Genomic DNA, 12,669 nt, shown 5'->3' on the forward strand with positions numbered 1-12,669 from the left:
ATCATCCATTAATTGTACAGTCATCACCAACTCAGCTGTAATTTTGAACCTTCCTTTTGTTTTATAATAAAAATGATTTTGAACTTATGTTCTTTGTAGAAGAGAAGGTTGAACCCCTGTATAGGTCCAAACGTACATACTTATGTTTTCTGACAGTAAGTCTCGTCTTTGGTAGAACATCAATATCTGCCAAAACTAGTTTTGCTTGGTTTATGAATTGTTATACTGGAGATAAAAATATGAAGATCTTGCATTTTTTTTGTTTCTTTCCAATATTGTATGACAACTAATATATATTTATGTAGCGAGTGTTTGTTTATTTTTGGGTTTTATTACAGAGTCAATAGAAATGGGATTTTTTAATCTTTTGCATCTAACTTTGCAAAGTTAAGGTTCAGAGTGTGGTGATATACTCAGCTCCCTTTTTAGATGTCTTATTTAAGCCCTTTTAATCAATGGTGAATCTACAGGTTCCATCAAGCTTTCTAAATGAGCCATACCAGTGCTGCATTAGGTGCTGATCACTGTCTTATCAATCCTTGCTCTTCTAATACCCCTATAACCTGTTTTAAAGTTTCTGTAGCTTCATGATACGTAGGGTACAATCTTCAGAGTGATGTGCATGGTTTGGTAGGTTGGGCTTGCTTGAACAACTTTTGTTTGTGTATTGAAATGCTAAGTCATACATTCAGGAACTGAACATTTAAGCCATATTTGTGTAGTGCCTGAGGTAGCAAATATGATCCTTGTATGAAGAGGAAAACATCAAACAGAAATAGATGGTGGTAGTGTTAGTACCAGAACTGGCTTTGGTGACTACACTGTCGTTTTCTGGTATTCACACTTCAAAAGGTTAACATATCATCCTAAAGCAAATGGAAGGTTGATTAAAAAAAAAATCCTAATGAAGGTCAAACATTGTTAATCTGTTAATTTTCAATAATTATCTTACTGTACCATACCCACAAGTAGCTGTAATTGCTTTAATACATCTGCATTGTTAAAGAAACACGGTTTACATTTTTAAATGATCAGAATCCCAGTGGATCATTAGATTTCTTTATGTGTAATTATGCTGCTATCACGTCTTACTCTTTTCACCATCTTCACTGGTAGTTCTTTCTTCCTTTTGCAGTTAATCTGCCTGAGAAGATGTATTAGACTGTTCTGTACATATCTCAGTGTAATCCTAAATCATCTAGGCATTGCCTCCATGGGTCATTTGATATGATGGACACAGCTGTCACATTGGTTTCATATAGGGGTTTTGTTGAAAGATTACTCATGGCATGTAGATTCAAGACTTTCCAGTGGTATCCTAGAGGAGACTTTAGATTTCTCCTTCAGTTCTAGTCAACTCTGACTTTCATATTTTGATCTGGGCGGGGGTGGAGTGGGGTGTGTTGTGGGGGGTAATTTTAAACAGCTGTGAACTATTTAAGTATTTTTCCAGAGTTTTTGGTCAATGGGCTAGTCCCTGTTCTTTTAGAAATGGGACTTGTAAAAACATATAGTTTTACAGAGAGGCAGCATGGAATGACAATGATGTGTGCTTAGTTTAGCTAGGAGCATGTGTTCCTTTGAGATGTAGCAATGTTTTCAGAGTAATTCCATTGCTGACCAAAAGATCTAGGAAAAAATACCATGTCACCATATTTAACCACAGGCTTAGGGCTTGTCTATATTGAGTTGGGCAGTATAGTTCATGTGGAGCTGGTATACCAAGTATTGAGTACACAGTCAGTTGATGCAAAATGCTGACTGGCTCATATGAAGTGTAAGTCAGGACTTTCCAATTGGCAGCCCGTGAGGGACTAACATACAGCCCGGGAGCTTCTGCCTACCCTCTACTTGCCTCATGCCTTTTGATGAAGTGGTGGCCAGGGTGTCTGTGTTCCCCCTTCCTCCCCAACTTCAGCCTTCTGCCTCTAATCCTGAGGGTGAGGTGGCATAGGGGGAAGGGGACCAGGGTGCCAGTGTGGTGTGTGCATGGTGGGGAAGGGGTTGGGCTGCTTGCACTGCATGCTTACCAAGGGGGAGCTGAGCTGCTTGTGCACTGTGGCGTGTGTCATGGGGCAGGGGGAGGAGGGGCTGCTTATGCAGTATGTGAAGCCAGGGGACCCAGGGTGCTTTTTGTTGCATGTATAGCACAGCAGTGGAAGGAACTGGGTTGCCTACGTGGCAGAGGGAGAAGATGGCTCACAGGGGGCATCCACCTGGGAGCAGGGTGAGGTGGCACATGTAGCATCTACATTTGCCTCCCAAGAAGTTGGACAGCCAGGTGGAATTTACTGTTTACACATGGTGGGCACTTTTTCCATATTAAGTATTCTGCATTGTAAGTAGAGTCTTGTGTGTTCTTTAACAATTAAACACTTTTGAGTAGGAACCTTCTATAAAGCATGATCCAAAAATGTAGCTTATTACATAATAAATATAAAGGATATCTGCATACTTACTTAAACTAGAAAGTTTAAGTATTGATGTACCAGCCTCAGTTGTATTCTCCTTAGGGTAGCTTGGTTTTTAAATTGCCAAATTTTAAATTGCAATTTCAATCTTAAAACTGAGAAACTTTAAAATAAAAACTTCAAACAGGAAATATAATTAGTCCTAGAAGAGAAGTAAAGAAGTAAATATTACTGTTTGGTGCAATCATTAAAATATTTTGATTATTTAAAACTAAATATAGCTTTTATATTATGTTTGATAATTATTTTGCTGACCAGCAAAACTCATTGTAGCTAAACATATTTGTTTTAGTTAATTATAAAGCTTAACGTGTATATGTACACAGATTTTTAATCCCTACTGATTCATTATATTTGCATAATATCTTATTAGATAATTAACATTTTTATTCATGATCTCTGGTTAGATGTATTTGGCTGGAAATAATAATTAAACTCACAAGTAGTATTTTTAAAGTGTGTTATATTAGATAAATAAAGACTGCTTTAAACATGTTGGTCATGAGACAGACTGCAATTACAGAGCTGTGAAAAGTAAATACTAACATTCCTGTTGTAAAGACTGAAAATAATACATATTGTATTCTATTTTAAGTAGGTAGTCTCAACTGAAAAAGGCAGGTATTTATCCAGCTTATGTAAACATCGCTCATTAGGCACAAGGTGCTGTCAGTCAGTCCTGTGCTAGGAGCAGCCTTGAAACTGATTAGCTCTTGTCACTTTGAAGAGTTCTAATTGTTAGGACTTCAGCTATAAGCCTTGAAAGTAGGGGTACTAGTCAATTTCACAGCTGCTGTAACAAGCTCTGAAAACAGGGAACATGGTAGCTGTGAAACTGACTGGTTGCATCAATTTGAAGGCTTCTTATGACAGTCCTTTGATAGCTGCTTTTCTTTTACCATTTCTGTGCCGTTAACTGAAGTACAATTACATTACAAAGTAGTAGCGGGGCTTAGAGATGCTATAAACTTAAACAGTTTATGTACTTAAATGATGTGCATATAACTAATGTCTTTTACAACATCAGCAATGAGTAACAAATTGGGACTGGCATTGTGTTATGCAGTTGAGCAAAATATGTACTACTCAGATAATGCACATTCTAATATTATAAAAGCCTTAGTTTTTCTCTCTGTCGTAATGCTTTATTCCTGCTTTGATGGGCTGATAAGCAGCCAATCAGAGTGCGAAGAAAGCAGCCTGCTGCCATGATGATGGGGACACAAGATGGAGTGTGGGGGTGAGGCCCTCCCACCTTGCTCCTGGCCTTGCCCCCCCCCCCGGCTTTCTCCCTGAAGGTAAATAGGGAGGGGGGTGGAGGGGAGTGGGCCTGGGCCCAATGTGGTAGAGGGTGCCTGCTCCTCCCATCCCCCTGCCACAGCTGGGTAGGCCTGGGCCTGCTACTTCCTTGTGCCCCGCCACTGCAGCAGCCTGGCTTCTCCTCACCCTCAGGCCCGGCTCTCCCCTGCATCAGGCCCGGGCCCGCTCCTCTTTCCCCCTGCTACTGTGGTTGGGAGGTGAAGAGCGAGCCTGGACCCCAAGCAGCAAGAGGGAAGTGGGGGGCTGGGGCTTCGTCCCCCCTGGCATTCTTCAGAGTGCTTCAAGTATGGGGATTCTGAAAACACACTGAGGACTGGACAGAGGGTGGGGGAGCCAAGGCCAGCAGCTACCTCACTCTGCTGCCTGCAAGATATAGAAAAGCGGCAGCATGGGGCATTAGGTGGCGGCACTTCATCCCCCCACCATGATTCTTGATAGGCAATTGGCGTGTGTGTGTATGTATGTATGTGTGTGTGTGTATGTGTATATCTCGGAGAAGTACATACTTTGCTCAACTGTATAGCACAGTGCCAGTCTCAGTTTGTTGTTTATTGCTTGTTTAGGCTTGGCAGAATTTTGTTTTTGTTTTAAAAAATGGCTAAAATTGGTATTTATCTTCAAGCATGTCCATTGATTTTTGTCAATTTTTATTGATTTAAATTTTCAGGATTTCTCAGGTGGGGGGCAGACAATCATGACAGTGTGCTGTTAAAAGCTTTATAAAATCCATGTTAAAATATAAAAGGTAAATATGTATAAATCAGTAAAGAATACCTGATCATGCAGGAGCTAGGTTGGGTTCTCTGGGAGTTTGGCTTCTTCCTCAATCATACAGGGGCTAGGCTGGACTGGGCTCACCAGGAATTTGGCACCTGATCCCCAGCTGGGATCTCAGCTGAGTGAGTGGGTGGTAGCACCAGGCTCCTAGCTGCAACAGCCCTGCCCCTCCAATGACCCTGCTCCCTTCAAGAGCTGTGGGCTGTGCTGGGTGTGTGAGTGTGTGTGTGTACACGTGTATCCACTTGCAGCACCTTCTGCCCCCAATTTCCCTGCTCTTGTCCTGAACGTTTTTTTTTACATCCCCTTTCTATAATATTTGGTGCCTACTAATGGAAATATTTTTACGTTGGTCTGTGGGTGTCAAGGCTAAATCAGTGTTTAGCAATGTTTGTCTAAAAGTCAAATTCTAACACACCTATTTATGGCAAAAGGCATTAGTTATATATAGTTATGTATTAGTTTTATATATGTATACATGAAAAGTAATGTGGTACATGACTACTTTTTTTTCAGTATTTATAGTGTCCTTAAAAGTTAGTTGAAGATGTCTTTCCTCAACCAGTATATGGAAAAAAAAACAATTTTTAAACTCCATTATTGAAACTGTAGGGTGAATTGTAATTAGTTTAGCATATTTTTCTTAAAATAGATTGCAGTAAATTTGGCCTTGTGTATTCATACTAGTCGTCTTAAAAATAATACTGTTTAAAGGTCTTCTCTTTCCCTCTTTATCTCATGTATTTTAATTTATTTTTTTAATACTCTGCATGTCCTTTTACAGCATCTGATAAAGTGAGCTCATGAAAATTTGTGATATAAATAAAATAAAATATGGACCATATAGAAACTAACCAAAGAATTTGTGGAGCCTCCAGCTTAATAGAGATATTCTTGCTTTCAAGCTAAACGTGGTTGTAGCAGCAAGGGGCAGAGGACCAAGGGTGGAAGCTCTAGCACAGGCGCATGTATTTGCTTTGTCAACTGAAAAGATATCATGTTTGTTTTAACTGAAGAACTTAAACCTTCTCAGCAATTAAAATACAACTGTTTTGTTTTAGATTAGCAAAGATGTTAAAAAGAGACTCAAAGATGAGCTGTTTATGTCAACTCCTGGCTTGAGTGCAGAAAAAGTAGAAGAACAGTCCTTCTATAAAGTAAGTTGGAGTTATTGGAAAGTTTCAGTATCTCTTCCTCTCTTTTGTAAAATGTTAAAAAGTCATAAGAACTCTCCTCACTTCCTAAAATTGCAGTAGTAGTCTTCTGTACTTGCTTATAGTTTAAGATTTTGTTTCTACATCTCAAATTGGAAGGCAAGTTGACTGATTCAGGCTTGCTTACTAGAGGGGGTGGTGGTAAATGAGGTCGGTTTCAGAACTTCCTAGACTGGATTAGGGAAAACCATCAAGAGGACTTCAGGTATAAGTCCCTCCAGAAACTATTTCAGTGGTTTTCAGCCTTTTAAGACTCCAGTTACTACTGGATAGACTCAAGGGAATTCTTGGAAAGTGTCAGGTTGTAGTTTTCCATCTGTTTTTGACAACATAGTCAAAGATAGTAGGGCAATTCTTTTGTTGCAGATAGCTCAAAGACTGCAGCAGGTTACTGTGGATTCCTGTTTGAAATTTCTGGGTTTATCCTGTGAATAATGTTTGCATATCTAAACAGTGCTAACATTGCATGGCACCTCACAGCACCCAGGAAAGGATATGAAGGCATCCTAGTTGAGAGTGACTGCTCTATTTATCTTGTATCACCCACCACAGATTTCTGCCTATGGTCAACAGAAGAGGGATGATGGCATGCATCTGCATTTAGTTTGGATTTAAGTGGCTAGGAGACCCAGGGATGTAGGGGAAGCACTTGTTGCAATCTAACAAAATACAGCTGTAATCTGCTTTCCCCCTATACTTTGTTCTTTGCTCCAGCCATTTTAACCCTGGCCTAGTGGTCAGCTTTAATAACAAGGGAAAGATTGAATGTATTTTCAGTGGCCCCTTTCTAAACACTTTTATGTTTCCAGTGAATAAGTTAGAAGGTGGGGAAAAGTACAAACAAGGCCTTGGGAAAGGAGGGAGAAACTGAAACACTTTCTGTTTTCTGCTTGTTAGATGCAACATTGTATCAGGAAAGTCTGAAAAAGAAGCCAGGGTGTTTTGAACAGGTTTCAATTCAAACACAACACTACATAAAATTTGAAATGTATTTATTATTTCTGGTTAACCCAAATATCTCAACTTGGTTACTTGAGGCTAGAGATGTTAATAAATGCTGAGTTTGCTTTTATTTTCTTGAAGTACTGAGAATTGATATTGGCTTTTCTATACAATTGATGCACTTTTGTTGTCCACAAGTTATTAGAATCTTGCTTGAAAGAATCAGTTGCCTAATAAGGTCAAAATCAAATGCCAAAAACATTACACCCCATGCATTTCTCATCAGTAACTAATATCTTGATACAATCAATACTTAGTGGAACTTAGTAGAACAATACTTAGTAAATCCAAAATCTTAAATTTCCCCCCCTTCTTGCTATTAGAATCAGTGAATGAAATGCAGCATAATACCAAAAATGATGCAGAGTTGTGTTAAGCAACTCTGTACACCTTTTCACTGTGCTAGCTTGGCTGCCAGTTACTAGAATTGCTGTTTATTAGAGTCTGAAGTGCTCTTCCAAGTGTCATTCTAATAACCAGTGGATAATGTCCTTTGATAATATTGGTATCAGTTTTGAAGTAGCTCTTTTAATTTTGTTTCTAAGGTATATCTTTTCTTTAACAGTTCTATTCTCTCCAGACTTGAATAGTTTGTAAATGTAGACTTGGTTAACATGACTGTTTTTTTAGGTCTTATTTCTGAAGTTCGTTTCTTTCTCCTCATCTCTAAATTCAGATTCCTCTTCAGGATGCCCAGGATTTAATTAGAGTAAGAAGAGTTTTACTTAATTATGGATTTGCACTCGTGCCACATCAGGATATGGTTGTAATTATCTTGAATAACTATAGAACTAAACTCTCTAAAGCCCTGGCAGTGAGTATACATTTTTTCCTATCTAATTTTGTACCTTTTGAGGTCCACTTGTTAATTATGCAGTAACTTACATAATGGCCCTCCAGAATGTTTCTAGCAGACTGGCTTCAATCTGCAGAATTCCAGCTAAGTATTATCAAAATTAAATACAGAGCTTAAAATAAAACAATAAAAATCTTATTGTGAAGATAAGCTGAAAGAACTTGATTTTAAATAGCACTCTTAGCTGTGTGATACACAGGTCTTCTAGAGGTGTAAAGATTTTTATAATTATTTCTTATATGGATGTAGTATACCTATTACTGTTGACTTGGCATGCATAACAGGGCTTAAATCATTTTTTTTATATTACTCTGTTTTGCTGTGGTTAGTGAAGACAGGAAAGACAAATTTGAGGTAGTTATTTTAATCAAGGATTAAAGTAATATTCTGTTACAGTTCATTACAGCCCCTTTGCAGGCAAAATACATTTACATTGATGCAAGGGGATTTAAATGGGACATCAAATTCTAGTGTAAGTACCTACATCAAATATCCCATGTGACAGTTTTTTTTTTATGACAGTAGGTTGCAGGGAACAATTAAAATGTTGTAGAATTAGGGACTGCTGCTGTACAAAAGTCTTGGTCACAAAATTGGCAGCCTTGCAAAACATACTTAACAAAACAGGCAATGTATTTTCTTTAATATATTCACAATGCATTTTCTTCCTATGTTACTGGTACATTAGACTTACTGTTAAATGCAGTTTATGTTGGTGAAACTATGAAAAGTAAAAATGAGATCACTTTGGGAGAAGCTGTGGAAAGTATACCAATTTTCTATTAATTCAAATCCTTAAGGAAATCTGCAGAAGGAGGTATCTGATATAACATATAGTGAAAATAGTGCAGTTTTTAGGCTAATGTTGCCATTAACACTCTACATTATAATTGAAGCAAGAGCCACCCTTTTTTGAGTCCATAAATAATATTCTTGAAAGTTAAATAATAGTCTAATTAAAGCAATTGCCACAAGCTTAACGGTTAAGTCAGGGGTGGGCGAAGTATGACGTGTGGGCTGTGGAAGAACTTTTGTTTGGCCCACGGTAGGTCCCGCCTGGCCCAGGAGCCATTCAGCTCATGGTGCATCCCACCACCTCTAGGCATGCAGGTGGGGCTGGGGTGGCTCCATGACCAGACTCCATTTCCTGACAGCCTGTGCAGCAGTGGCTCCTTCTGGCTGCCACCAGCCCCATGGAGACTGTCTGGGGCCCACCTGGGCAGGGCCCAAACCCTGGGCTGAGGGCAAAGCCGCAGCCTGAACCGTGGGGGGTTGGGGTCCCTGCAGTGCCCACTCTGGATCTGCTTGCCCCAGCTATGATGAGTGTTGGTGGCAGTCCTGACACAGGCTCTGGGGTCCTGCTTTTTCCAGCCGCCAGTGCTGCTCATGGCTGGGTTGGTTGGGTCCAGAATGGGTGCTGCAGGGACCCCAACCTGTTGTGTGGGCTGGGACCCGAGACTGGGGCTGTGCATTCATCTCAGTGCTTGGGCCCTGCCTGTGCTGGTCTCCATGGGGCTGGGGCTGGGGCTGGTGGTGAAGGTAGCTGGAAGGAGCCATGGCTGTTTCCTGTGCTTGGGCCACTGCCACCAAAGCTAAAGCAGCAGCTCCAGCCCCTCCTCAGGATTGAAAGGTGGCTCAGAGGTGGTGCTGATGGCTTGGGCATGGAGACCAGTACAAGCAGGGCATGAGCCCTAAGCTGAGTGCACAGCCCTGGCCTGCCCCATGTGGGTGATTGGGGTCCCTGCAGTGACCACTCTGGACCCACCTGCTCTGGCCATTATAAGCAGTGGCAGCAGGGAAAAAGAGGGACCTGAGGCTGCCCTGTGGCTCCTCTCCTCTGCCACCAGTCCTGCCTTTTGGGATACCCTGAGCCCCCATGCCTGGCTGGGAGAAGCCACAGGGCAGCCTTGGTGTCCACACCAGCCCACTCACACCCATGCCAGCTCCCCACCCACCTGCAGCCCCATCCCACATCAGGAGGTTTGGTGAGCTGTTCAGTGGGGGCGGTGCTGAGCTGTCCTGTGACAACTCCCTAAACCTCCCTATGTGGCTTGTGGACCCAAATAATTGCCCACCTGTGGGTTAAGTGATACAAATTTTGATTTTTTCTGCTTTCTAAAATCACTGCAGCTTTTCCTTAATTTTGGTAATCCGAGTATGTTCTGTAACTATGCCTTACTTATTTGGTACAGGAGAATGCCACTTTTAGTTTACATGTATCCTGTTGTTTATAATATTTACTGTTTTCCATATTGGCTTTTATTGTAACAATCTTTCGTAAAGTGATAACAGTTTGGGGAAATAAAAGTTTTATTTTTGTTATATCTCCAAGGTCACAACGTATTTACTTTACAAAATATTTACAAGATAGTTTGAGTGTGATAAAGGTCATATTGCTGCAAAAAAATTGTCTGGCTATCCTCAAATGATTCCTGGAAGTCACAAGAATCCTATCTTTGTTTACTATTAAATTTCACTTGATTTCACTTAAATAGAAATGATTTTGCAGTTATTTTAAACTGATCAGAATTGACAGCATGACAAAGGAAAACTATACTCTGTTTAAACGTAACAATTCTTAAGTTGTGACATGGACCCTTCAATAAGTCTTAAGGAGAAGGCAGACTATTTTGCATTAAATAATGATTTTTGAAAAAAAAAATTTAAGTAAGTTATACATATCATTTCTAACTAATGACACAGTTCATTTTAATCTCAGTTGCTCAGTACTAAAATTGAAAAGTAAGAGTATTATGTGAAAGACTTGCCTGCTTCGAAATTTCCATTTCATATATCTTCAAAAGGTACATTGGCCTCTTGCCCTAACATTTGAATAGTATTATTGATTTATATTTGGCTTCTGCTGAGGAATCCTGCTTCAGGTTCTTAGTGCTCTAGAACCTTTTCCTGAAGTTTATAAGCCTATAGACACCAACACTTTGGGACTTTGTTTGTTTTGGGATGTCGTTAATAAAGTTGAAGATTTTGAAGTTTTTATGTTTTGGACAGGCAGTCGTACAAGGTAAGCATGTCATACCTTTTTATGTTTGCCCATAGGAAACAACCATGTTTACTCTGCTGCTGGTGGTCTAGCTCTAACTATAATAGCTCCACTTTTTGGACATCTCTTAAGATATTTACTCCACAAGAGTGAGACGCTTTTCCAGGTGGTGCATCTTGAGTTGTGGCTGTCAACCTTTTTTAATCTCAAGGCACAGTGTAAAAATATATAACCATACTAGTCCATTATGTCTGCTGTAGACATAGCCATGGAGAGTCATCACCTACCCTAGCATGCTGTGAGTGCAGAGGGCAGTGAACATCTTCATCCGGCCTGCCTTGGGTCTCTCAGTTTTGAATTTGTGGGTTCTGTGGGGCTCTTGTGAGAGGGGGAGATGGCATGGTCAAGCTGGAGGGCAGCTTTGGTACAACTGAGTTGAAGAGTTATGCAGATGAGGAAATAGGGGCTCTATCATGGTGTCTGTGAGAGCCCGTTGCTCCAGGGGGAGTCTGTTCTGGCTCCTTGGCTTCCCTGCACAAGTGATTCCTGGTCCTTGCCTGCCAGGCAGCTTAGCTGGTACCTGAGGGTGCAATTTGCCCAGCACTTTGAAAGAACGGCAGGAATGAAATCCCCAGCTGGGGAATTGACACTGGAGTCTGGAGCCATGCTGTGCCTGATAGCGATGGCACTGACTGCATTGTGTGCTCCCCAACCTCCCAGAGATGCAATGAGTAAGGCTTGCAGCCCAGGGCAGTATTTCTCAAACCTGGTGGGTGCGCTCATGCCTCCTATGAGTCTCCTCCACCTCCTGTGGTGTAGCTTGCTATGGCATTTCCCTGTTTGCCGTATGCTGTGCATTTCTCTGTACCACTCTGCAACACCCAAGCTGCATGATGCCTCCCTAGCCCTCCCTCAACTGTACTGAGGGCTGCTTTTATGACCTCTGCTGCAGCCATCATTTATTCTTCATAACTGATTTCTGTAGGTAGCAGCAGTGATTGGCAAACTGCACAGAACAGGCAGAAGGGAGGTGTGTGGGGGAGTGCCCACCTGGCTTAGAAAACACTGGTCCAAGGCACAAGCACATGGAGGGGACCTGAGCGTGCTCTCTGTAAGTTGTCACCTGGGGTTTGTTGCCCCCCTTACTCACCTTAGCTATGACTTTGGGACTCCTTCAGGCTGGGCTGCAATGAAGTGCTTTCCCCTCTACAGAAGCTGCTGCTTTGTCCAGGCTTGAATGGTGCCTCCTGGAAACAGTATAACAGGGGGCCAGTTCATTTCATGCCCCATTGCCAGGGGGCGCTATCTGCGGCTCCTTTCCTCTCCTACACCACAGCCCAAGCCTCACAGATGGCATCTCGATGTTCCTTTAATCACCAGCCCCCACACTGGGCCCCAGAATCCTCTTATTGAACCCCACCTAGATTTTTCCTGTCAGGTGGCCTCTTTTGCTGTCATACCGGGCAGCATAGCTCCCTGAGCTGGTTCCCCTTGGGGTGTGATCCCCCCACTGAGACCTTTGGCTCATCTAGCCCTGGCCCACCTCCAGGCCAGTTGGGACCCCAGGCCCTCAGCTCTTTGGCATCCCTTGGGGTGGGCCCCCCAGCCCTTTGACCCTTCCGGTCCTGGCCTCAGCGTGGGCCAGTCAGGGGAAACTCAGGCCTGAGTCTATGGCCCTTTTCTCTCTACAAGGGTCCACTCTCTGGGCCCTCCAAAACAAAGGGGTAACCCACCCAGTCATGGGGGTTAAGGCACCCTGACCTGTCTTTCACCAGGGTGGTAACTAGCCTGGCATTTTCTGGGGGCTCCCATGCCACTGAGAGCCCCACGAGGCCACCCACTCCCAGCAGGGTGCAGCTTTAGATCGTGCCCAGGACCAGGAGCCTGCCATCCATCCCCTATGGCTCCTCCTTTACCTCGAGATGATAGCAGCCCTCTGGCCAGGCGGTATTGTTGCCTGGCCCCCAGCAGCAGAACTGCCCTGTTTATATGGGCAGCCCTGAATCTAAAATGGCTGCCCTCTTCAGG

The 12,669-nt window shown here is 42.2% G+C and overlaps 1 protein-coding gene across 3 annotated transcripts in view; it reads left to right on the top strand.

The window, feature by feature from the left end:
- The window catches only part of PRIM2 (DNA primase subunit 2), a 238,641-nt gene that overhangs the window by 41,092 nt on the left and 184,880 nt on the right, over positions 1-12,669 (top strand). For 2 of the 3 annotated variants that reach the window (XM_090034474.1, XM_090034477.1), the window contains exons 5-6: positions 5,630-5,725; positions 7,461-7,598. The exons of the other annotated variant lie outside the window; for it this stretch is intronic. In XM_090034474.1, the coding sequence (XP_089890600.1) occupies positions 5,630-5,725; positions 7,461-7,598 (234 nt within the window). The remainder of the gene's footprint in view (positions 1-5,629; positions 5,726-7,460; positions 7,599-12,669) is intronic. 3 annotated transcript variants of the gene reach the window in all.

This window comes from Crocodylus siamensis, chromosome 1, assembly GCF_052110815.1.
Source record: "Crocodylus siamensis isolate JL-2025a chromosome 1, ASM5211081v1, whole genome shotgun sequence".
NCBI lineage: Eukaryota > Metazoa > Chordata > Crocodylia > Crocodylidae > Crocodylus > Crocodylus siamensis.